The sequence below is a fragment of the Tachyglossus aculeatus genome, chromosome 11 (genome assembly GCF_015852505.1).
Source record: "Tachyglossus aculeatus isolate mTacAcu1 chromosome 11, mTacAcu1.pri, whole genome shotgun sequence".
Taxonomy (NCBI): domain Eukaryota; kingdom Metazoa; phylum Chordata; class Mammalia; order Monotremata; family Tachyglossidae; genus Tachyglossus; species Tachyglossus aculeatus.
Genome location: NC_052076.1, coordinates 2,158,382 through 2,183,611, shown reverse-complemented (window position 1 = coordinate 2,183,611; position 25,230 = coordinate 2,158,382). Strand labels below are relative to the sequence as shown.

Below are 25,230 nucleotides of genomic sequence, written 5' to 3'. Positions count from 1 at the left end.
TGACCTCTGACTCCCAAACCCGGGCTCTTTCCACTGAGCCACGCTGCTTCTCCAGAGGAGAGACGGAGAGAGTGGAGCAGCAGCCACGCCGAGCCGCCGTGGTGAGTAATAATCATCATCATAATAATGGCATTTATTAAGCGCTTACTATGTGCAAAGCACAGTTCTAATTGCTGGGGAGGTTACAAGGTGATCAGGTTGGCCCACGGGGGGCTCACAGTCCATCCCCATTTTACAGATGAGGTAACTGAGGCCCAGAGAAGTGACTTTCATTCATTCATTCATTCAGTCGTATTTATTGGGCGCTTACTGTGTGCAGAGCCCTGTACCAAGCGCTTGGGAAGTACAAGTTGGCAACATCTAGAAACGGGCCCGACCCAACAGCGGGCTCACAGTCTAGAAGGGGGAGGCAGACAACAAAACATATAAACCAAATAAAATGAATAGAATAAATATGTGCAAGTAAAATAAATAGAGTAATGAATCTGTACAGACATATATACAGGTGTTGTGGGGAGGGGAAGGAGGTAAGGCAGGGGGATGGGGGGGGAGGAAGAAGGGGGCTCAGTGTGGGAAGGCCTCCTGGAGGAGGTGAGCTCTCAGTAGGGCTTTGAAGGGAGGGAGAGAGAATTCAGTCGTATTTATTGAGCGCTTACTGTGTGCAGAGCACTGTACTAAGCGCTTGGGAAGTACAAGTTGGCAACATAGAGAGACGGTCCCTACCCAACAGTGGGCTCACAGTCTAGAAGGGGGAGACAGACAACAGGACAAAACATATTAACAAACTAAAATAAATAGAATAAATATGTATAAATAAATAGAGTAATAAATACGTACAAACATATACAGGTGGTGTGGGGAGGGGAAGGAGGTAAGGTGGGAAGGATGGGGAGGAGGGGGAGAGGAAGGAGGGGGCTCAGTCTGTGAAGGCAGATGTTGGGAGGGAGGGCATTCCAGGCCAGGGGGAGGACGGGGCCGGGGGTCGACGGCGGGACAGGTGAGAACGAGGCACAGTGAGGAGATTAGTGGCAGAGGACTTGCCCAAAGTCACACAGCTGACAGTGGCAGAGCTGGGATTTGAACTTCTGACTCTGAAGTGTGGGCTCTTTCACTGAGCCACGCTGCTTCTCCGTTGTGGGGCTACTACCGATACCCCAATCTAAACACTGTCTCATAAGCTCATCTTTTAACGACTTCACTCCTGATTTTCCAGGCCCTCCCTCCTGCTGAGCCCCCAACCTAAAACTCTCCAAATCCGCCAAGTGAGAGCACCCAGGATGCCCTCCCCGTTTAATTCATGGTCTCCTAGCTGCATCGGTCCAACAGCCATGCTTAGGCCGAATGAATTGTAGACTCATCTGCAGCCCTTACAATGATGTAAAGTCTATTCAGTCGTGTCCAGGCCGTCCCTGAAGTGACAACACCATTCAGACAATCAGTAATATTTACTGAACGCTATTGTGTGTTGGGAACCACACTAAGCAGGCCGTCCTTGAAGTTACAACACAATTCAGACAGTATTTACTGAACACTATTCTGTGTTGGGCGGCATACTAAGCACTTGGGAGGGTACAGTAGATTTTGAACACAATTCTTGACCTCCAAGTGCTTACACACTGGTGGGGAAAACAGTAAAATTAAATTACAAGTAGGGGGAAGCAACAGAGCATAAAGACATGAAAATAAGTGCCGGGTGTTTGTGTGTGGGGTGTCAATCATTTATTGAGTGCTTACTTTGGGCAGAGCACTGTAGTAAGTGTTTGGGAAAGTACAGTATAACGACATAACAGAGTTGGTGGACACGTTTCCTGCCTAATACAATCTAGAGGGGGAGACACACATTAAATTATGGGTATGTACATAATTGTTATGGGGCTGAGGGAAGGGTGAAAAAAGGGAGCAAATCCAAGTGCAAGGGTGACACAGAAGGGAGTGGGAGAAGAGGAAATGAGGGTCTAGTCAGGGAAGGCCTCTAGGAAGAAATGTGCCTTCAATAAGCCTTTGATGGGAGAGTAATTTCTGTTGGATATGAAGGAGAGCATTCCAGGCCAGAGGCATGATGTGGGTGAGACGTCGGCAGCGAGATAGACAAGATAATAATAATAATTATGGTATTAAGCGCTTAATATATTCCAGGCACTGTACTGAGAGCTGGTGTGGGTACAAGGAAATTGAGGTGAACACAGTCCCTGCACTGCATCGGGCTCACAGTCTTAATCCCCATTTTACAGATAAGGTAACTGAGACACAGAGAAGTGAAGTGACTTGCCCAAGGCCACAAAGCAGAAAAGCGGCAGAGCTGGGATTAGAACCCATGACCTTCTGACTCCCAGGCTTGTACTCTATCCACTATGGTTTCTCACGAGTGCGTTTTCTTCCGTCACCTGCCTCACTCAGCAAATGGGGACGAGAGCAGGGAGGAGTTCGTTGGCATTAGAGGAGCGAAATGAGTGTCCTGAGTTGTAGTAGGAGAGCAGTGAGGTGAGGTTGGAGGAGGCAAGATGATTTAGTTCTTCACAGCCATGAGTTTCTGTTTGATGCAGAGATGGATGGGCAACCACTGGAGTTCTTGAGGAGTGGGGAAACGTGGATTGAGTGTTTTTGTAGAAACCCTAGGCCAGGATTGTAGCAGCGCTTCCTGAGGAATTAAATTCATTTTGGTATTTTGTAATTGGTGAGCAGGATGTGGCCTGGGGAGAAGGAGAGAAGCACCTTGCCTAGTGGAAAGAGCACAGGCCTGGGAATCAGAGCACCTAGGTTCTCATTTTGGCTCCTCCATTTGCTGTCTGTGACCATTGGGCAAGTCACTTAACTTCTCTGTACTAAAGTTACATCATCTGTAAAATGGGGATTGAACCTGGGAGCCCTATTTGGGACATGAACTTTGTCCAACCTGATTATCTTGCAACTACCCCAGCACTTAGTACTGTGCCTGGCACACAGTAAGTGCTTAACAAATACCATTAAAAAAAATGTATAAATGGGAGAAAGGTGGGAAGAGGTGGAATTTCATCAGGGCTTCGAAGATGGGGAAAGCTGAGGTTTGGTGGATCTGCAGGCGGAAGGGAGGCCAGGATATGAGCTCGAGGTTGAGGGTGGGAGAATCAGTAACAAGGCCCGGAAATAAGATGAACCCGAGCCCCAGGGTCCCCTGTAGCAGAGATTCCCTGTCCTCCAGCCCCTCTGCCGGGCACAACCATGGCTGACTTAAGCCAGCGGAGCCTGAGGACTCAGTCTTGGGAGAGGAGGGGCTGGAAGCCTTGAGAGCCCTGTGTGCCCCAGGCAAGCGGGGAGGGACCGCACTGGGGGCTGCTAGGCCTGAGCCCACCAGAAGCTCAGACCTCCATCAGGGCTTATATAACTTCAAAACAAAAGTCTGTGAAATGGGTTTCTCCCCGTTTGTCCGTCAGGCCGACGGACTCTTCGGTATGCGGGGAGGTGCAGATGAACCAGCCGGGGTGAGCCACCGATTCAAAGCTGCGCTTGTTTGACCCGGATGTGTTCTGATAAAATCTGAAGCGGTTAGACTCGTCCCCATTATTGTATAGGTCCATGATCTTCGTGTCCTGAGTGAGGAGAGGAAAGGTGTGAGTCGGGGGAAGAGGCCTCTCGACCCCTGGACGGACAGCAGCTCTGGACACCGTGGGAAGAGATGGGGTCTGGGCACGGGAGAGGTCAGGAATTCCAGGGCTGCTGTGGTCAGTCTGCTTGCTGCTGCCCCTCGGCCTCCTGCGCTGTGACACGGTCTTGGCTCTGCTCCCACTGTCCCAGGAGAACCTCACCTTGGAGAACCGGGCTGGGCGGTGGTGGGTAACCCCGTCTCTGGTCAGAGGAGTCTCCATTCAGTGAGGCATGAAATGGGCCCTGCGCCCTCCCCCCAAAACCCTGCCAGGGTTCCCTGAGATCACCAGCTCTTCAGCCCTGTCCCCTGAGACTTACCTTCACCTGCAGCACGGGCTGGCCCCCAGAGTCCTCGCAGCACAAACACAGGTCTTCATTCTGGATTCCAATGTAGACAGGCTTTCCCTTCTCCACTGCTGTGTGGTCTCTGTTCGGCATTAAGATGAAAATGTCTGGGAAAAGAGCAGCGGGAGAGGAGGTGAAGTAGGTGCAGTGACCAGCCGGATCGTGGAGGTGCAGACCTGACTAGATCTGGCCTGGACTTGGCCCTGTTCGGTGGGAAGGGACTGGGCAGGGGTCAGGGCTCCTTTGGCGTGCCCTCTGCTAGCTGGTGGGGCCTCCAGGGGAAGGGCAGAGGCCCTGTAATAATAATAATACTTGTATTTTTGTAAGAGCTTACTTGGTGCCAAACCCTGTACTAAGCACTGGGTTAGATACAAGGTGATATTAGGTCAGACATAATCCCTGTCCCATATGGGGTTCCCAGTGACTGTCCCCATTAATTCCCTCTCTAATCTCTGTGCTCTGTGCTGAGTCCTCATAGTACAATCGCTGCACGCTGGGCTCCTGTCTGGACTCCTTCACCTTGTTAATCAATCAATCAATCGTATTTATTGAGCACTTACTATGTGCAGAGCACTGTACTAAGCGCTTGGGAAGCACAAATTGGCAACAATTTGTTAGTGTGTCTGTCTGCACTTGAGGACTCAGGTCTAGATATGCCTGACCCCAACAAGGTTTTGGAGGAAGATAGAGCAGGAGCATCGGAGAACATGGGGTTTGTCGGTGGAAGGAGGGTGGTGGGGAGAAGGGATGCTTTTAGAGTCATCCAGACCACTTGGGGAAGTCTGTATTTTGGTGGGTTTTGTTTTTTTAATGGCTTTTAAGCGCTTACTACGTACCAGGCACTGTTCTAAGCAGTGGGGTAGTTCCAAGATAATCAGATTAGACACAGTCCCAGTCTATCATGGCGCTCACAATCTTAATCCCCATTTTACAGATGAGGTAATTCCTTCCCCAGCACTTCGAACAGTGCTTTGCACATAGTAAGCGCTTAATAAATGCCATCATTATTATTCTTACCCGGAGTTCTAACCCCTTTCAAATCGGTCCATGCACAGCGCGCCCCAGTTTGAGCCCACTCCGCTCTTCCCGCAGTCACCCCATTTTCTCCCTAGCCAGATCTCCTGCTGCCTCTGCCATGACAAGGGGAGCAAGTGGTCCCAGCAGATACGTAGACAGAAACCAGTAATTCCAGACTGGGCTGAGCTGGCACCCTGTCAGGGTGGCACAGTGCTGGGCCAAACCATTTTCCTAGGGATGGGCCTTCAGTCTCCCGGAGCACCCATTGGACACGACAGCCCTTCATATGAGAGCCTTAGGCCCTCCCCTCCACTACCCAACCCCTCAAACCCTTCAATTTCTCCAGCAGCAGAGAAGGAGCCTCAGAACAGTGCTTGACAAAAGCAGCCATGAGCAGGGCAGTTTGGGACTCACGTGCATTCGTGTCTGAGGATTTTGGGACTGCGACGACGGTCTTATCCACCAGCATCCAGTACTTGTTGGCCGTGTCACAGATGGTTCCATTGGGGGCCAATTTGGGGGCTTCTAGATATACTGTGCCATGCAAACACCAAGGAAAGGACTCAATTCTGGGACCAGTTGTGGCAGGCATTTTGGTATTAATAAAGTCATCTGGCACAGAAACCAGGGCCTGGGGCCAGGGGTTTGTGCAGGGTGGGCAGTGGCATGGAGCCCTTAGGATGAGGCCAGCCTAGCCAGTCCCTGCCATGGATACATAGAGAAACTAGGTCAGCTCAGGGGCACGGGGGGTTGCGGGGGGGGGAGGCAGGTTTATTCAATCGTATTTATTGAGTGTTCACTGTGTGCAGAGCACTGTACTAAGTCTGTGCCCCTGCTGCACTGCACACACCCCACCCGCAGGCCGGGGCTCCTGTCGTGAGGTCCAGGGTACAGAGTAGGGAGGTCCAGGGCTGAGACTTGCTTGGATTGGACCATGACACCCCGGGGAGCAGGGCCAGGGCTCGGGTGGCATATCTTGCTCCCCCACCCATGGTGTAGCCGCCTTCAGGGCTCCCCACATTTGATATCTGTCCCCAATGGTGACCTGCCCTCGGTCTCCGGCTACTTCAGCCTGAGCCCCTTAGGTGGGGCAGGGGCCTCCCTTAAAACTTATGAGCCTGGCAGGGGTCCTCTGCTCCAACAATGGGAGCAGCCAGCCACAAACTCCTCCGCAGCAGCTGTCAGGGGCTCTTATGCTGAGGGTCCCTTGGTGTCCCTTCTTCTTGGCCATTTTAGGTGTTCCAGCCCCCTACCCTCCACCTCCCCTCAGGGAGCCTCAGCCTCAGCCTGCCAACTGGTCTGCTCAGGCCTGACCCAGATGGCCCAAGGTCCTTACGAGAATGTCCCAGAATATCGGTGTCCGAGGGAGACTTCTGGCCCTGGGCAGTCATGGTGCAGCCAGTTCAGCTCCTGCAAGGGTGGGAGGCAATTAATGGGGGGCAGGATGCCACTTGGGGACGAGTGCCACAGGAACTCCACCCCAGCCCCCATGACCACCCAGTCTCCAGGCTTGTCCAGTGCGGGTACCGGCGGTCAGAGGGATCCCCGGGCTGGGGGTCAGAGGGCCGGCTCCTGCCCAGCCAAGACCTGGCATGAAGGGCCCAGCCGGTCTGAGCTGAAAACCTGGCATCTCCCAGGGTTCTGTGACTGAGCAGAGCTGACAGAGGGAGAGACCGCAGACGGGGCTTTCAACAGCAGGGGGGACCCTGGTTTCTACCTAATCCCAGAAGACACCTGGGACATTCAGCCAGTGGCCATTCTCTATCAGGGAGATCCCTGGGCATAGGAATACGTCGCCTGCCTCTGTTCCCCCGGGCCCGGATGCTGAGGCTCGGCAGATGGTTGTGTGTGGGAGCAGGTCCTTAGGGAGCAGGTCCCAATGCAACCAGATGTGCATGTGTCGGTCCCTGGACTTACCTGTGGGTCCTGGGCTCTGCGCTGCTGCTCCGGCTGTTTCTGGAGTATCTGGGACTGGAGTATTTTGTACTGTTGGGAACTACTGGTGGATCTGGTTCTGTGCGTCTGGGGTGCGGACGGGGACCCGGGCGGGGATGGGCAACTGTTTCCTCGTGGCAGAGGAGCCTGTGGGATCTCTGGGTGGGGGCTGGGCCAGGCTGGGATGTGGCCACTGACTGGGAGGGTTCCGGGCCTGACACCCAGATGGGAGTTTGGGGGCTGAGACTCTGGGCCAGAAGGGTGTTCCCAGTCCCTGCTGGTCAGTTGGTGTGACCCTTAGATTGGAATTCCCCCTTGCCCCATGTCATCAGGAGCACCCTCTTATCCATGCCCACCTCCACTCAGAGTACACTCTGTCTGCATTTCCCTTAAGGTTGCACGTTGCCCCGTTCCTCCCACAAGTCCATGTCAGCACAGGAGATGTTTTGCTTTCAAATTTCACCCTCTCCCACCAGTTACATAGCGGCCCCCAGCAGCCCAGGCCTTCTTCCTCTGCACCTGACCCTGAATCTCCTCCTCCTTCTCTTCTCCTTATCCTTCTTCTCCTCCTACTCCTACTCCTTCTTCTCTGTTAACCTTCCTCCAGCCACCCCCGCACAGCCCCAGGTGGACCAGTCCTCTGGAAAGGCTTGGTAGAGCCTGCTGGCCCAAACCATTTCTCACCTGGTTCCTCCTTGTGTCCCAGGGCCCCTTTTTTGTTGTTATTTTTAAGCTCTTCTATGAGCTAGGCAGTGTACCAATCACTGGGGCAGACAGAAGCAAATGAAGTTGGACACAGTCCGTGTCCAAAATGGGGCTCACAGTCTCAATCCCCGTTTTACAGATGAGGCAACTGAGGCCCAGAGAAATTAAGTGACTTGGAGGCAGAGCCCCAACCTGGACCGATGTGGATCTGGCCCAGGGGAATGGCAAGGATGAAGAGTATTCTTCTGGGAACAGACCCAACAGCTAGAGTGGAATCCATATCCTAATCAAGCCAGGTGGTGGCTTTGAACCATTTAGAGACCCCCTAGTCAATGGCAATAGCCCCCGTATTTTAGAACTTCTTGCAATTATGATGTGATTGAAACTCTCAGTATAGAGAGACCCCGAGAGCCATATCCTTAGTGTTTGAAGATGATGATTGGGATGGTGATTGGCTTTTGAGAGCTTTGGGAGGAGGCGACTGCTGAGACTAGGTGAGCTATCTGCTCTCCCGAGAGTGTGGGTCGGGGGAGAAGAGTAAGGGGTCCCAGAGTGCCCCCCCAGTCACAGAACGAGAGGCAGAAGAGGAGCCAGCCAGCAAAATGGAGAAGTGGGAGGAGAGCAAAACAGGCCTAAAAGTGTTCTGAGGAGGCAGCTGTGGTCCCTCAAAAGTAGCGGAGAGATGAAGGAGGAGCGGGACCCAGTGGAGTCCTGTAGGGATTTAGCAAGAAGAAGGTCCTAGGCTCCCATAGAGAGAGCAGCCTGCGTGGAGCGAAGTGGGTGGAAATCAGACAGTGGAGCTTGGGAAGGGAAAGAAAAGAATCGAATGGTAGAGGCAATAGGTATAAACAATGACTGTACTTTTCTTTAGTGTCAGCAACTAGCTATAAGTCCTAGATACAATTTAATAGATAAATCCTGGTGTATTTGGATCTTGGTCTTCAGGCATATTGTGTGTATCTATAACTCTGGGCTGATTCTGCCCAGCGTTCAGTGGCATGTTGGCACATGTGATCGGTGCATTTTTAGAAAACAGTAGTATATGAGCGGGTACAGGACGGCCTCGGTGGGGGGCGGTTGGGCAGATGTGGCAGGAAAGGAAGGCTGCTTCCCACATGGTCCAGGCTGGGGCAAGAGGAGAAATTCCTGGGCGGGACCTTGTTGCAGACAGCTCAGCGTTAATCGGCCCCGGCCCCTCTCACCCAGGTCATCTTCCTTCTTGCTCTCCAGGAAGTTTGGAAGAAGATTTTTTTACCAGGGAAAACACCTTTTTCCCTCCATGGCAGGGATAAATCTTTGTAGGATTTTCCCCAAGATAGGTGGGGTTTTCTAGATGCTAAGCTTATGTCTTCTACTTTTCACAGAAGAGATACAGGCTTTCCACCCTCTACCTATTAGCATTGACTTGGTTTACCTACCCGGGTTTACACACAGCACCATCCGAGGTGGCATGTTTCCTTCATAAAGTGACAGCGAAGAGGCTCTCATTGGTGACCTTGGGAGAGGGTGGTCTCAAGGGTGTAGATTGTGTGGAGCAGATGCACAGTGGTTAGAGCACAGGCAGATCATGGGTTCTAATTCTGGCTCCTCCACTTGTCTGCTTTGTGACCCTGGGCAAGTCACTCCACTTCTCTGTGCCTCAGTTACCTCATCTGTAGAATGGGAGCTTAGACTGTGGGTCTCACGTGGGGCAGGGACTGTGTCCAACCCGATTTGCTTGTGTCCACCCCAGCGCTTAGTACACTCTCTGGCACATGGTAAGTGCTTAATAAATACCATTATTATTGTCAGGAAAGGAGCAGGAGAGTGGAGGATCGGGCAGGAAAGGGAACAGCACTGAGCTAGAGAGAAGGGAGGAGGGAATCCCAAGTAATTTTTTCTAGAATGGTGGAGGCTTGGACATGTCATAGGTTTGAAAGCAGAGAGGAAGGAGGTGGCAGGGCAGACATCAAGGCCAGGCAGAGGGACCAGATCAGCTGCTCGTCTACTGGTCCAACTCAGACTCATTTTTCCTCTTCCATTGGGGCTCGAGACTACTGCCAGCTCAGTGGCACAGTTATGATCAGAGAAAGAAGAGAGCATCTCTAGGGAGAGCACAAAAATCACTTTTATGGCCTGTTGGGGGTGGTGGAACATGATAGGCCTCTGCTGTAATAATAAAAATAATGATTGTGGTATTTATTAAGTGCTTATTATGCACTATGTACTATTATTATTATTTTTACTATTATTATTACAGCGCCCTGTGCTCAGCATAGGATAATCAGGTCGGACACAGTCCCTGTCCCACCTGGGGCTCACCATCTAAGGGAGAGGGAAAACAGGTATCTTAATCTTCATTTTACAGATGAGGAAACCGAAGCGCAGAGAAGTTAAATGACTTTTACAGGGTCACACAGCTGGCTGGCAATGGCAGAGCCAGAATGCGGTCCAAGGTCTACTAACTCACTTTACAGTCCTGGGCTCTAGCCACGAAGCCACACTGCTTGTCTTTGAGGTCGGCCACAAACTAGCATGGGGGGGAGGGCGGCAACTGGACACTTAGTCCTGGCCCCCATGTGTTGGGCAGTTGTCACCCCGAATATTCCGAAAGGGGGATTTGCAGCCAGCAGCAGGCCCAGCTGCAGAAAGATGGGGAGGTGGCGGTCCCCCACCTTTCCTCATGAAGCCTTGCTCTGGGAGGCTCCAGGAGGCTTTGGGTGGCTCCCTGGGGCTCTCAGGCCCTCTCACGCTGCCTGGGACTCTAGGTGTGTCTGGTTAAGGACGAGATGAAATTGTAGAAACCTGTCAGGGACCGGAACCCCACCCTCAGGCTCCTTTGCCGGTCTCAGCTCCGCAACATTGCCAAGATCCGCCCTTTCCTCTCCTTCCATACTGCTACCCTGCTCGTTCAAGCTCTCATCCTATCCCGTCTGGACTACTGTATCAGCCTTCTCTCTGATCTCCCATCCTCGTGTCTCTCCCCACTTCAATCCATACTTCATGCTGCTGCCCGGATTGTCTTTGTCCAGTAACGCTCTGGGCATGTTACTCCCTTCCTCAAAAATCTCCAGTGGCTACCAGTCAATCTGCGCATCAGGCAGAAACTCCTCACCCTGGGCTTCAAGGCTCTCCATCCCCTCGCCCCCTCCTACCTCACCTCTCTTCTCTCCTTCTACAGCCCAGCCCGCACTCTCCGCTCCTCCGCCGCTAATCTCCTCACCGTACCTCGTTCTCGCCTGTCCCACCATCGACCCCCGGCCCACGTCATCCCCCGGGCCTGGAATGCCCTGCCTCTGCCCATCCGCCAAGCTAGCTCTCTTCCTCCCTTCAAGGCCCTACTGAGAGCTCACCTCCTCCAGGAGGCCTTCCCACACTGAGCCCCTTCCTTCCTCTCCCCCTCGTACCCCTCTCCATCCCATCTTACCTCCTTCCCTTCCCCACAGCACCTGTATATATGTATATATGTTTGTACATATTTATTACTCTATGTATTTATTTTACTTGTCCATATCTATTCATTTTATTTTGTTAGTATGTTTGGTTTTGTTCTCCGTCTCCCCCTTTTAGACTGTGAGCCCACTGTTGGGTAGGGACTGTCTCTATATGTTGCCAACTTGTACTTCCCAAGCGCTTAGTACAGTGCTCTGCACACAGTAAGCACTCAATAAATACAATTGATTGATTGATTGATTTTGCCATTCTTGGAGCCCAGATGGTGGGGACATCACGCCAGCCTGACGTGGGCACAGGGGTTGGATATGATGTTTGGGTGGGGAGCGACTTCCAAAGGGCAGAATCTGCAGAGTAGAAGGACCTGGCGGGGAAAGCAGGCCCTGGGACCGGATTTGCAGGGGGTCACTTTCTGCTCAGCTCTGAAAGTCAATGGTATTTATTGAGTGCTCACTGTGTGCAGTGTGCTGTATTAAGTGCTTAGGAGAGTACAATACAAGAGTCGGTAGACATGTTCCCAGCCCACAAAGGAGCTTCCAGTCTAGAGTTAGTAAGTATTAAGTGCTTACTGTGTAATCCCAGACAGATGTGTTGGTGGTTGGGCACGGGACACATGGAGACCTCCTCCCCTCCCCCTTTGGGGAGCACACATGGAGACCTCCTCCCCTCCCCCTTTGGAAAGCAGCCTCCTTCTAGGCCTCCCCGCCATCAGCCACATTCCCTGTTCTTTAGTCTGTCTCAGACCTCAGATCATGTCAGCATGCTTCTCCTGCTCCATCCACTCCAGCTCACTCTCTTTAGTCATCCCTAGTTCTCCTATCAGCACTGACCTTTCCTTTCCCTGACTCTTGCTACCACTCACCTCCCACCCTCTTCCATGTGGCCTTCCCTGATTACTGCCTCAGTCACATGTTCTCATTGGGTCTTTCATTCATTTCCTTCCTTTTGTAATCCCTTTGTTTTATGCAGTTTGTGATGGGTCTCCCGATTAGACTGTTTCTCACACCAGGGACTGAATCTCTTACTCAGGCAGAAACTCCTCACCCTGGGCTTCAAGGCTGTCCATCACCTTGCCCCCTCCTACCTCACCTCCCTTCTCTCCTTCTACAGCCCAGCCTGCACCCTCAGCTCCTCTGCCGCTAATCTCCTCACCGTGCCTCGTTCTCACCTGTCCCGCCATCGACCCCCGGCCTACATCATCCCCCTGGCCTGGAATGTCCTCCCTCCCCACATCCGCCAAGCTAGCTCTCTTCCTCCCTTCAAGGCCCTACTGAGTGCTCACCTCCTCCAGGAGGCCTTCACAGACTGAGCCCCCTCCTTCCTCTTCCCCCCCCATCCCCCCGCCTTACCTCCTTCCCCTCCCCACAGCACCTGTACATATGTATATATGTTTGTACTTATTTATTACTGTATTTATTTTACTTGTAGTTATCCATTCTATTTATTTTATTTTGTTAATATGTTTTGTTTTGTTCTCTGTCTCCCCCTTCTAGATTCTATATGTCTCTATATGTTGCGAACTTATACTTCCCAAGCACTTAGTACAGTGCTCTGCACACAGTAAGCGCTCAATAAATATGATTGATTGATTGATTACTCATATTTCCTAGCCTGCCAGGAAAGGACTCAGCCCAAAGCTGCTGTAGTGATGGTGGTGATGATGATGATGCTGGGCTTTGTCAACTCTCTCCAACCCCAGTACCAAAGGGGCAGACCTGTCAGAGGGAGAGGTCACAGATCGGGTTCCTGGCATCCTGGGATGTCAGCTTTGCTGATCCCCACAGGACACTCTCTGGCTCAAAAGTTGCTGCCTAGAGCAGGTGATGGTGTGGGAGCCGGAGAAGCCGTCACTGTCCACCCTCTTCTCTTCCCAGCTCCCCCGGGGATAGACATGGGCAGAGAGCAAAGGTCTGATGGCTCATCATCACCTGTCCGTCCAGTTGACTTTTTCCTCATTTTTCACCTAGCGAACATCTTGACTAGCCATTCTGGAGCCTCAGCGAGGTCACCCGAGCGGGAGCAGCTGGAGGAGGTGAGTTGCTTTGAGCCAACAAGAACTGTGGGGAGGCTGGAGGTGGCTGTGGTCACCGCCGACTTGTTCAGATGGGCTCATTGACACCGGACCCCCTGTCCATTTTTACATATCTTCTCTGTGCAGCTGCCCTCTTGGTAGGGCCTGGTCTCTGCTCCCTAGCAACGCTGCCCTCCAGCCCAAATCCTGGGTGTGATGGGCCTCCTATAAATTAGAGGACCACCCCCTTCCACCCCACAGTGAGAAGATGAAAAAATGAAATATGGAGAGTTCAGTGGAAGCTATTTTTATTTCTGAATTAATTGCTCTTTCCTGGGGCCAGCCCAGGCAGTGGAGAGTGGGCAGGAGAGGTAGAGGATGTGGACTTGGAGCAGGGAAGTCATCAACCCCCAACTCCCAGGATGCGCCCCCAGGCCCTGGGGCACTTCCAGAGCAGCATGGGTCCAGATTGGAGGCTCCTTGATAAGGAACAGCATCACTCTCCCCTGCTCCTAGAGCTCGAGCTGAGAGTAGATTCCTGGGCCCCTGGCAGGGCTGCTCACTGGGACTAGCACAGCCCCTCAATCCTGTCCCTCTGCCTGAGGAGCTGCACTGGGCCAGCTGCACAGCTGCAGTGAGAAATCAATAAAGCCCGAACTGGCATCCGGAGGCTGGCGGCAGAGACTCAGGGGCTGGTCTTCTCCAGGGGGGCTGCACAGGAACCAGCCGGGGAACGTGGCTGACTCAAAGCGGGAGGTGGGCCCAGAGCGCCTGCGCAGGAAGGTGAATCGATTGGACGGGTCACCGTGATGATAGAGATCCATGATGTCCACTGCCTGGGAGTGGGGAGGGAGGAAAGGAGCCAGGGGGAAGATCATAATAACTGGTCAGGGGGCCCTGAGGGCTGGTTGTTAGGGGAAGGGAGAGACCCACCTCCAGTTTCAGGACGGGCTCCTCAGCAGTGCCACAGGACAGGCAACGCCGCCCTGCATCTACTCCCAGGATGACGGGGGACAGGTTGCCATCCATGTATCTGTTGGGCACCATGCTCACCTCAGCCCCTGGGGAAAAAGATGAGGCAGGGTTAGAAACCTCTCCTCCCCGGACTGAGCCTGCAGGGTCCAGGCAGGCAGACCGCACTGTTGCCAACCAACCGAACTGCCAGTATGAGCCTTCTTCCCGCTGTTGCGCAGGTGGGAAGGAGAGAGTGTGCCACCAACCTCCTTGGGCCCCATATCCTCCAGGTGGAGTTCCTGCCAGCAGCTGGTCGTTCTGCATGTAAACGGTCTTCAGCACCGCGTCTGTCAACCTGAGTCAGGGAGGGACAGCCACAGCTCTGCACTGGCTCCTCCCTGATCCCAGTGCCCCGGTCTAGCCTGGTGGGCTCACCCCATCTACGGCCAGGGACTCACCGGAAACACGTGGCACTGGCCAGGACCATCTTTTGAGTTCAGTCTTCAGCCCTGAAGTGAAAGACGGAAACAGCACTAAGCGGGGAGGACACCTGAATTCAGATCCACACAATCACCCGCCAAGCTAGCAAAATTAAAATTTCCTTTTGTAGCCTTTGTGGCTACAACTCAGGGTGCCTCTCCTCTATTGGGGAGGGCCGAGATTGACTGTCACAAGACAGGGGATGGCACTCTTGGAGATATACCCCTCACTAGCCAGGGGACCTGACAACCCAGCTCCGGTCCTGGGTCCTGAGAAAAGGCTGGGAGCGGGACTCCAGTTCCCCAACAGCCCCTCGACCTTGCTTTGCACCAGCTTCTTTGCCTCAGACTCCTGCACTTGATTTTCTCCAGGGCAGCAAATGTGGTTTGGAAAATCCACTCCTGCCTGGCATGCGAAGGCCGAGGCATCCACCTCAGATATTCCACCCCAGTCCCCCACTGGGTTACACTGTCTCTGCCTTCCCTCTAATCCAAGCTGTGGGCAGACAAGGGTAAAAAAAAACCCAAAACAACCCCCAACACATATTTTCCTATCCCCCAGAAGACAGAAAACTGCCAAGCCATCTGAGCCAGAGGCATACCTGCAGGGTTCCTGCTGGCTGGGATTGTCTCTAGGTCTGGCAGCTCTGTAATGAGTGGTTTCTGGCCCTTTATATTTGGGGAGGCGGGCAGGAAGTTTGTGCAATACACTTCAAAAAAAAAAGCCCAAAAGTACCTATACTTCCGGGAGCTAATTATCCAGGGAGGGGTTGACATCAGACATAGGGCTGATTTCCCAACAGAGGGAAGGTTTTTCCAGCAACTGTCCACCCCAGACAGGAGTGAGGTTTATTCTAGTAGCAAATTTCAATTGCATAGCTCAAGCCCTTTTGGCCTGTGCGCCAGTAATCACAGGAATGGAGAGTCCAGAAGGAAACCCAATTTAAGTCCTGCCCCCGCCTACCCATTTTATTTTCCTTAAGCTTTCCAGCCTCCTCACTTTCCTTTTGTAGGTCACTGAGTGTTCTTATTCTCATTCCCCAAAATCTCTCCTGTTTAAATCGTGGCCCTTTTCCTCTTGCTGGGGCCTGTGTCTTTGTCCCCAAAAAAAGAGAAAGAAAAAAATTATTAGTAAATAAATACCTCTTCGCTCACTCATGGCCTTCTCTGACACTTCAGTCTCTCCACATCTATTTTAAAGGGTATGAGCAGAATTGGGATAATCCATTATTAGATGTCGTTATTAATCAATCAATCATCATCATCATCAATCGTATTTATTGAGCGCTTACTGTGTGCAGAGCACTGTACTAAGCGCTTGGGAAGTACAAGTTGGCAACATATAGAGACAGTCCCTACCCAACAGTGGGCTCACAGTCTAGAACATCCTCTAGACTAAGCTCATTGTGGGCAGGGAATGCACCTACCATCTCTGTTGTTTTGCACTCTCCAAAGTGCTTAGTACAGTGCTTTGCACATAGCGCTTAAATACCAGAATTATTATTATGGTGTATGCCAAAGCAGGAATAGAATTCAGCACAATAGGATGCAAATCATGGAGAGAAGGTGTATGAAAAAGCAGGCTGGTACTGAACAGAGACTAGTGAGATACAGGCACGACAAAAAGAAGCCTTAAAGTTGGCCAAGAGAAGATGGGGTGAGGCCAGCTAGCAGCCTGTCCTCACTAGAGTCATTCCTCTTCCCCAGGGTTCCAGGACATGCTCCTTTCAAAATGATCCCAGATCCTGGAACCCCGTAGTGAGCAAACCCCGAGGCAGTCCCTGGAGGGGAGCCAGAAATGGAGAGAGAGAGAATGAGAGTGTGTGAGTGAGTGTGTGTGTCTGTCTGTCTTCCTGAGGGACACCACCTGTGGGCTCCTGAATGTGCCAGAACAGAGGAGACACTGCACAGCCTTGCACGTGGAGAAGAACAATCACTCAATCTGGACCTTGGAAAGCGTGGAAGAATGTGGCAAAGAGACTGAAACCCATCACTAATGCCAGCTGTCCAGGCCCTGGTTTCCTTCTAAGACATATACTCTTCCCCAAATAGTCCCATCCCCTAAAGCTGCCACTAAAGGCTCACTAAAGTGAATGGGGCTTTTGAGCCCTGGTGTTCCGGGGGAATGCATATTGATATGAACTGACCTGGAGAGCGGCTAGGTAACAAGGCGAACATCAAGTTGAACCCCCGGAGTGAACTCTCAGGCCCAGGTTCCTGCAGCTGGTACTCAGGGATCAGCGGTGAGTGATGGTTTTTGCCCCGATGGATCCACCGTCGTTGCTTCTGTTGACGGGAGAAGTAGTCTGGGGACAGGAAAGGAAGCAGGGAATTGCTGAGGCAGCAGAGAGGCAGTAGGGAAAGCAAGCTTGGCCCGAGCTTAGGTTAGTCAGAAGGGCTTGCTCAGCTACCTGCTGGCCCCACTGGTAAAACTGCAACCAGTGGCGATAGGAGCCTGGACAGGTGCCAGCCTTACTTTCTTTAGTGAAAGCAGGTTTGCATCTGCCCCTCATCTCCCCTGGGTCCCTTTCCCTTCGATCCCACTAGCAGGAAGATGAGGTGGCACGGGGTAGCCCGGAGCTTCCTGGGCTGCCGGCTCTGGTGGAGGTGGCCTGATGCTGGGGAGCCACCCTGCGACTCGTGGAGCAGGTCCAAGCTATTGCAAGAAAACAAGACAGACCGGCTAGAGGCAAGGACGGTCGGGCACTTCTTTCTGGGAGCGAGAAAGACGATCCTGCTTGGGTCCTCTGAGCGCAGCAGGATCAAGGGCACTAGTGTACAAGAGCCTGTCTGCAGGCCTGCTGTGCTCCCCAAGGCTGGCACACCCGGCCCAAGAGATGCCACGGTGGCAGCCTTCAGGGGGTCTCCCTCCTCCTCAAACACTAAAACAATGAGCATTTCCAGTAAGCAGGGGGTATTCAGAGAATCCAATACTGTCCCTTACCTCAGTCTGGGTGGCAGGCTGGACAGATTGGTGACATTTAACCCCTCCTTAGAAACAAAATCACTCCCCTCTGTCACACAACTCGACAACACAGCAGGCCCGCTGGCCAGGCTGAAGATCACACTCGGCTTTGTGTTTGTTAAGCGACTTGAAAGTACATCTGTCTGCTGGATAAAATGAGTACTGGTTTTACAGCCTAATATATCCCCTTGACTTCACACAATTTTCTGTCTTGAGGCCAGACGACCCCCACACCCCCAGGATCTTGTCGTCAGCCCCTTGAAGTGCCCCCCTAATTCAGGGTCCTGAGTTGCAGCAAGATCACCACCCTGTTGGCAGTCCACACCAGAAGAGGAGCCAGGGGCACTGTTCATAAGGACGTGTTGACCCACCGTTGAAATAGGTTAGTGAGATGCCATGAGTAAGCGGTGCCATCATCCTTCATCTAGTCATGATTCCTGCTTCGCATGCCCTGTGCTACTGAGTCCTGAACAAGTCTACACTCAGCATGGCTTCTGCCCGCAGTACCACAATCCATGGGGTGTTCGTCCCACCCAAGGGCGAGGAGCTGTAGTGGAGGCTGGGTATGCCCTTTGGGAGCCTCAGCCTGCTTAACCGGCTCCTGGGGAGGCCAGGGGTCACATGGGAAAGGCATGGTGGGAGGGGGGTTTGTGTGTGGAATAATGGGCACATGAACAATAAGTAAATAACACTGTCATGTGCCAGGCGAGATTCCATTTGGAACTTCATATTTTAGCATTAAAACAACAGCCTAGGCCAGAGTTGGCACTTGAAACTCCCTGTGCCAGACCTGAAGGACATGCACCCCTGCCCTGTCCCGCCCCCTGCCCCAATTCCACCCTGAGCTCGAGTTTGAGCTGTGGCTGTGAGCATGTGCACTCACCAATATGTTCCCCGCCCATAAGGAGCTTACCGTCCAGGAGGGCAAAGACACTTTACAATATGTGTGCAAGTGCTGTGGGGCTGATGGGAGGGTGAATATCAAGGGGACAGAGCCAAGTAAACAGGTGACACAAAAGGGAGGAAGGTGCAGGGGAGATGAGGGCTTAGTCTGGTTTTGAAGGTGGGGAGAGTGATGGTTTGTCATCTGTAAAAGGGGGAGGAGTTCCAGGTCAGAGAGAAAATGTGGGCAAGGGGTCAGCAGCGAGATGGACAACACTGAGGTACATTGAGCAGGTTGGCATTAAAGAAGAGACGTGTGTGGACTGGGTTGTAGTAGCAAATAAGCAACGTAAATTGGGAGGGGGAAGGTTAAGTGCTTGAAAGCCGACAGTAAGGTGTTTCTATTTGATGTGGAGGGGGATGGGCAACCAGTGGAGGTTTTTGAGGCGAGGGGAGAAGTGGACTGAACATTTTTTTAGAAAGATGATCAGTGCAGCAGTGAAGTACAGACTGGTGAGGGAGGAAACACGAAGCAGGAGGTCAGCAGTCAAGGCGGGATAGGATAAATGCTTAGATCAACGTGGTAGTGATGTGGATGGAGAGGAAAGGGTGGATTTCAGAAATGCGAAGGTAGAACTGACAGAATTTAATGACAAAGCAGAAGTGGGTTGAGTAAGAGATATATGAGTCACTGATAATGCTAAGGAAACCGGCTTGGGAGACAGGGAGGATAGTGGGGTTGTCTATAGTGTAAGGAAAGATGGGGAGAACAGGGTCTGGGAGGGAAAGATGAGTTCTGTTTTAGATGAGTTAAATTTGAGGTGTCAGCTGGACATCCAGGTAGCAGAAGAAAATGCCAGACTGTAGGGATGGGAGAGGTCAGGGCTGGAGAGATAGATTTGGGAATCCTCCACATAGAGATGGTAGCTGAAGCCTTGGGAGTGAATGAGTTCTCCAAGGGAGTGGGTGTAACTGGAGACTAGAAGAGAAGCCCACAGATTGAGAATGTGCAGCCAGAGAGACAGGAGGATAACCAGGAGAGGTCAGGGTCAGCAAAGCCAAGGTTAGGGAAATGTTTCCAGGAGAAGAGGGTGGCCCTCAGTGCTAAAGACAGCTGAGAGGTCAGGAGGATTAGGATGGAATACAGGCCATTGGATTTGGCAAGAAGGAGATCACTGGTGACCTCTGAGAGGCCAGTTTCGGTGGAGTGAAGGGGGAGGAAGTTAGATCGCAGGGGGTCAAGGAGAGATTTGGAGGAGAAGACATAGAGAACTCACTCAAGGTGTTTAGGAAGGAATGGTAGGAGGAAGGTGGGGTGATAAGGGGAGGGAGCCACAGGTTCAAGGGAGGGCTTCTTTACACTAAGGGACAAACATGTCTGAAAGCAGTGGGTAAAAGACCACTGGAAAGTGAACGGCTGAAGGTGGTGGTCAAGAAGGGGAGATGGCAAATGTCGATACAGTGCAAAGGAATGGGTTGAGGGTCCCAGGTGGAGGGGTGGGTTTTGAGAGGAGCTGGGATCTCCAGATACTGTTGGGAATTGGGCCAGTTCTTCCCACCGCAGGATCTGCCAGCCCTGCCCCTTCCCCACCACCCACACTGCCTCCACCCTGATTCAACCACTGGTCTGGCCTCGGCTAGACTATTTACACTAGCCTCCTGGCTGGTCTCCCAGCCACCAGCCTCTTCTTCCAGTCAGCTTCATGCAGCTGCTGCACGGACAAGCTTCCTAAAGCATCACTGCTTGGCCTTACCTCCCCTCAAAACGCTCTACTGGCTCTCTCTCTGTGTCTCCCCACATCAAGCTCTTCACAGTCAGCTTCAAGGCTCTCCACCACCTGGACTCCACCTTACCTAGCTGCTCTCTGACACTGCAAGGTATACCCCGCCCCATCCTTTCATGTTACACTCTCCACTTAGAATTTCCTCCCTCCCCACGTGCAAAATCTTCATAAAAAACAACTACTTCCTCCAACAGCCTCTTCCTAAGTTCATAGTGCCCTGAGCCAAACATCCCTTCAAACAAGTCTAGTACATACATGTTTATTTACACCCTCCTCAGCGCATGCTTACGTGCACTCCACTGGAGCTGTAAATATTTTGGTTCATTACCCCACCCCTCCAACCCTTAAGAGTGTGAACACCTTGTAATAATAATTGCATCTGTTAAGTGATTAAAATATGATCAGGTCAGACATTTCCTATTTACAGATGAAGAAACTGAGGCACAGAGAAGTTAGAAGACTTGTCCGAAGTCACACAGCAGGCAAGGGGGAGAAACCAGCAGTCCCCTGACCTTCAGGCCTGGGCTCTTTCTTGTGGGCCAGACTGCTTTTTTTGAGCACAGAGAACATGCAACTTCTGTAACCTGTGCTTCCCAAACACCTAGTGCACCAAACTTATTGGGGGCTCAATTAATACTACTGGTAGTATTAGTATAGCCAGCCCCCTTTTCTTCTTCCTTAGCTGTATCAGTCAATCATGATATTTATTGAGCACATACTCTGTGCAGAGCACCCTGCAAAGTGCTTGGGAAAGTACCATAGACTGTAGATACAATCCCTGCACTCAAGGAGCATGCGACTTAGCCGTGTAGACAGGCATTAAAATGAAATCCTGGTAGGGGAAGCAACCAAATATGAAGATCTGCACTTGAGTCCTGAGGTGGGTAAAGTACGTGCTTATGGTGTTCGGACTCAAAATAGGGTGGGGGGATGAGATAAGGGTCAGGAAAGGCTTCCCGAAGGAGGCCTTAAAGCCAGAATTCCTGCCTGATGGAGACATAGATGGGCAACCATCAGAGACACTGAAGAAATGGGATGTGTGCAGAAGTATGGATTGGAGAGGGGGAGAGGCTGTAGGGAGGCTGAGGCTGAAGGGGTGGATTCTGGAGATGTTGTGAAGGTAGAATCGACAGACTTTGGTGGCTGACAATATGTGAGACGAAGGAAAGAGGTGAGTCAAGGATAATGCCAAAGTTGTGGCCTTGGGAGGAAGACAGGGACGGTGGTGGTGGTGTCAACGGTGACAGGAAAGCTGTAGGGAGGAGGGGGTTTGGGAGGGAAGATTCAGTTTTAAACATGTATCCTACATCTGTATTTGTGGTCCCGTCTCCCCACTAGATTGTAATCTCTATATGTTACCGACTTGTACTTCCCAAGCGCTTAGTACAGTGCTCTGCACACAGTAAGCGCTCAATAAATACGACTGATTGATTGATTGATTGGGCAGGACCATGTCCTCTAAACTCTTGTACACTCTGCCAAGTGTTTACCCCAGTGTTCTGCATAGAGGGGCTCAAAAAATACCATTGATGGATACTAGGGGAGATAAGACAGTAATTAAAATATCACATAGTGAGATAAGAGGAATTAGATTAAGCCTCTGCTGCCCACATTTGAGATAATCAACTAATGGTATTTACTGAGCACTTCCTGTGGGTAGAGCACTGTAATCAAGTCCTTGGGAATGTACAATATAACAAGGTTGGTAGATACAATCTCTGCCCTCAAGGAGCTTACAATCTACAGGGGGAGGCAGGCACTCAAGTAAATTACAGATAAGGGAAATAATAGTCCCCTTCTATTCATTTTCACCCACTCCCTAGGAGAACTCATTACTTCTATTTATTTTGATGACTTGACACCTGTCCACATGTTTTGTTTTGTTCTCTGTCTCCCCTTTCCAGACTGAGCCCGTTGTTGGGTAGGGACCGTCTCTATATGTTGCCAACTTGTACTTCCCAAGCGCAGAGTATAGTGCTCTGCACACAGTAAGCGCTCAATAAATATGATTGAATGAATGAATTCCCACAGCTTTAACTACCACCTCTACAGGGATGATTTCCAAATCTACCTCTCCAGCTCTGATCTCTCTCCTCTGCAGTCTTGTATTTCCTCCTGTCTTTAGGAAATCTCTGCATGGACATCCCGCTGACACCTCAAACTTAACATGTACAAAACAGAACTCCTTTATCTTCCCACCCAAACCCTGCCCTCCCCTAGACTATCCCATCACTGCAGAGAACACCACTTATTCTTCCTGTCCCACGAGCCCACAACCTTGACGTTACCCTCAACTCATCTCCCTTAGCCAACCCACATATGCATTCTGTTCCAAATCCTGTTAGTTCTACCTTCACAACGTTGGGAAAATCTGCCCTCTCTTCTCCATCCAAACGGTTACCACACTGGATCTAAAAGCACTTGTGTCTCACCTAGACTACTGCAACAGACTCTTCGTTGATCTCCCTGCCTCCTGTCCCTCCCCACTCCAGTCCACACTTCATTCTGTTCCCCTGATCACTTTTCTAAAAAAAGTTATCTCCCCACACCTCAAGAACCTCCAATGGTTGCCAATCCATCATTGCATCAAACTTCTCACCATTTATTTAAAGCACTCAATCAGCTCACCCTCTCCTACCTTACCCTTGCTTATTTCCCACTACAATGCAGCCCACACACTTCATTCCTCTAATGCCAAACGACTCACTGCACTTCAATCTCACCTGTTTCCCTGCCAACCCCTTGCTTATGTCCTCCCTCTAGCCTGGAGCTCCTTCCCCCTTTCTATATGACAGACCACCACTCACCCCATCTTCAAAGCCTTATTAAAACCACATCTCCATGAGGCCTTCTCCGACTAAGCCCTCCCCTCTTCTCTCGCGCTTCTGCGTCGCCTATGCACTTGTATCTGTACCCTTTAAGCCCTTGATATTCACCCAACCCCCAGCCCCACAACACTTCTGCACATCGCTAATTTATTCTAATGTCTGTCTCCCCATCTAGCAACTCTGCTGTATTGTACTCTCCCAAGCACTTAGTTCAGTGCTGTGCATACAACGAGCACTCAAATATCACTGACTGATTGGGCAGGAGACTCACCGTGAGAACTGGACGACAGAGAAGGGTCGAAGGTGAGGTGACTTCTGCGATGGGCAGGGAGGACAGAGGTGTTGTCGATCTGAAGGGAAAGTTAGAAAGAGGAGGGAAAGGTGAATTCTGTTTTAGATAAACGACTCTGGATTCAGCTGGGGAGGTCCTGGGAAACTTTCTTGGCCACGTGGAATGAGGAGGGATTTTCCAGAGGGGAGGACACGGCTTACTAGATGAGCAGTTTCAGGTGAGGTGTTTTCAGGCACGTAGAGCAGCATCCCAGCGGGGGTGGGTGGGAGCAAAACAAGCTGAGAGGAGGGAGGCATTGAGGCCTTATGTTTTAGGCCAAGCCCAATCTTGCCATCTTTTCACCCCCTCCTGCACCCACCCCCTCCTGAATGTACACCTTGGGGAAAGTGCCAGTGCTTCCTCTCCCTAGACCCCCATGTGAGCCAAAATGTGGGCTCATAGGGAGGAGGCAAGAGAGGAAGGACCCCAGCTATCACAAAAAAAATATTTCTAAAATGCAAAACAAAAAGGACAACGGACCCTGTCTGTACTCTCGGAGAAAACCTCATTAAGTGTTAGTGAAAAAAAGCAAAAAGAAACCCAGGTCTTCTCATCTTGGCAAATGGGCCATTGCTTGTAGGGCCTCATCCTCACCTGTGGATGACGTGTCCAGAAGATTGATGAGGAGCGTCGCCAGCCCCTCAAAACTTATTCCCTGTCTGTGACGAGGGAGACCGTAGTCACTCTCGGTGGTGCTGTGGATCCCCACAAGAGCTTCAGAGACCCCCACACATCCTTGTTGGCCCTCGTTTCAGGACACTGCAGCTGAGGCGTCTCCCCAGTGTCCCTGTTGTTCTCTGACACGTCCTGTTGGACATGACTTGTCCAGTTTGGATCCCTTCGGTCGGGGCCAAAGGAGCTCCAAGGAGCTGTCTGTCCACCGATCCATTGACTTGCTTCACGGAGCTCTCTCCCCAACCCGGACCAAAGGCCTAGGCTTGGTCCCACGGAGGGGGCGCACACACTGAGAGCCGACCACATGGGCTGCATCCGTGTTGTTGAGGAGCTTCTTCAAGACATCTTCATTTCTCCTAGGGTCCGACATGTGGCCTGTTGGACAATTCAAGACGTCAGGTTCATCACTAGCAAAAGTTTGGGATGTGGCGAAGCCACTATTGACCCAGGGCTTGACCCTGAGTCAAAAGGCAGAATTGCAAACATTCTCCAGATCTTTCCATCAGATGACAGTCAATAAAGTGCAACTGCTTAAATCTCGGGGCAGTGAGTTTTTTGTTTGTTTGTTTGTTTACTGGTAAGATGAGTTTTGAAATCTCCCACAACAGTCTGCGTGTCAGATATTGGCATTGATCCTTACTGACTCCTTTATGTCCAAAAGCTGCCTACACTGGCCTAGGTTTGGAAGAGGCTGAGGTGCTCAAAGCCAGCTGGGCCTCTGGCTGTTAGCTGTGGCGGGCACTCAACCCACAAGAATCAAGACATACACAGCATGGCCTGGTGGATACAGCCCGGGACTGGGAGTCAGAGGGACCTCGGTTCTAATCCCAGCTCCATCACTTGTCTACTCCGTGCCCTTGGCCAAGTCACTTAACTTCTCTTGGCCTCAATTACCTCATCTGAAAAATAGGTATTAAGACTGCGAGCCCTATGTGGGACAGGGTTACGTCCAACCCGATTTGCTTGTATCCACCCCAGCACGTAGTACAGTGCCTGGCACATACTAAATGCTTAACAAATACCATTATTATTATTATTATAATACGTGGCTGCTGTCTTTGTAAAGTCCCAGCCTAAAGACTATCCATCAACAGGGTCTCCGCAATGCCAACCCCGCGCATTTAGAGTCTGAGCCTCTTGTGGACAGGACACACGTCACTTCTTTTCTCTGTACTTCCCAAGCCCTTAGTATGGTGCACTGCACCAAAGGGGTAGTCAATAAATAATATTACTGCTGTCAGCGGCTGGAAAGTTGGAAAATCTCTT

General features: G+C 51.5%; 1 protein-coding gene and 1 long non-coding RNA gene across 5 annotated transcripts; one reads left to right on the top strand and one right to left on the bottom strand.

Annotated features, from left to right (window-relative positions):
* On the top strand, nucleotides 1-24,500 carry LOC119934304. 3 transcript variants are annotated; one of them, XR_005452905.1, is made up of 6 exons: nucleotides 1-101; nucleotides 13,023-13,087; nucleotides 17,686-17,846; nucleotides 20,042-20,224; nucleotides 23,134-23,261; nucleotides 23,870-24,500. It is a non-coding gene; the product is annotated as an uncharacterized LOC119934304 (long non-coding RNA). The 3 variants fall into 3 exon arrangements; XR_005452903.1 differs by having other exon boundaries at nucleotides 17,681-17,846; XR_005452904.1 differs by lacking the exon at nucleotides 20,042-20,224 and having other exon boundaries at nucleotides 17,681-17,846.
* On the bottom strand, nucleotides 13,368-24,078 carry LOC119934298 (interleukin-36 receptor antagonist protein-like). 2 transcript variants are annotated; one of them, XM_038753749.1, is made up of 7 exons: nucleotides 23,884-24,078; nucleotides 23,230-23,308; nucleotides 16,647-16,805; nucleotides 14,479-14,529; nucleotides 14,287-14,375; nucleotides 14,000-14,127; nucleotides 13,368-13,902 (listed from the first exon to the last, which is right to left on the bottom strand). In XM_038753749.1, exons 4-7 carry the CDS (start codon nucleotides 14,505-14,507, stop codon nucleotides 13,648-13,650), a joined length of 501 nt encoding a protein of 166 aa, XP_038609677.1. In that variant the 5' UTR covers nucleotides 14,508-14,529; nucleotides 16,647-16,805; nucleotides 23,230-23,308; nucleotides 23,884-24,078; the 3' UTR covers nucleotides 13,368-13,647. The 2 variants fall into 2 exon arrangements, with proteins under 2 accessions (XP_038609677.1, XP_038609678.1); XM_038753750.1 differs by lacking the exons at nucleotides 16,647-16,805; nucleotides 23,230-23,308; nucleotides 23,884-24,078 and adding an exon at nucleotides 15,464-15,588.
* Nucleotides 24,501-25,230: the final 730 nt, after the last annotated feature.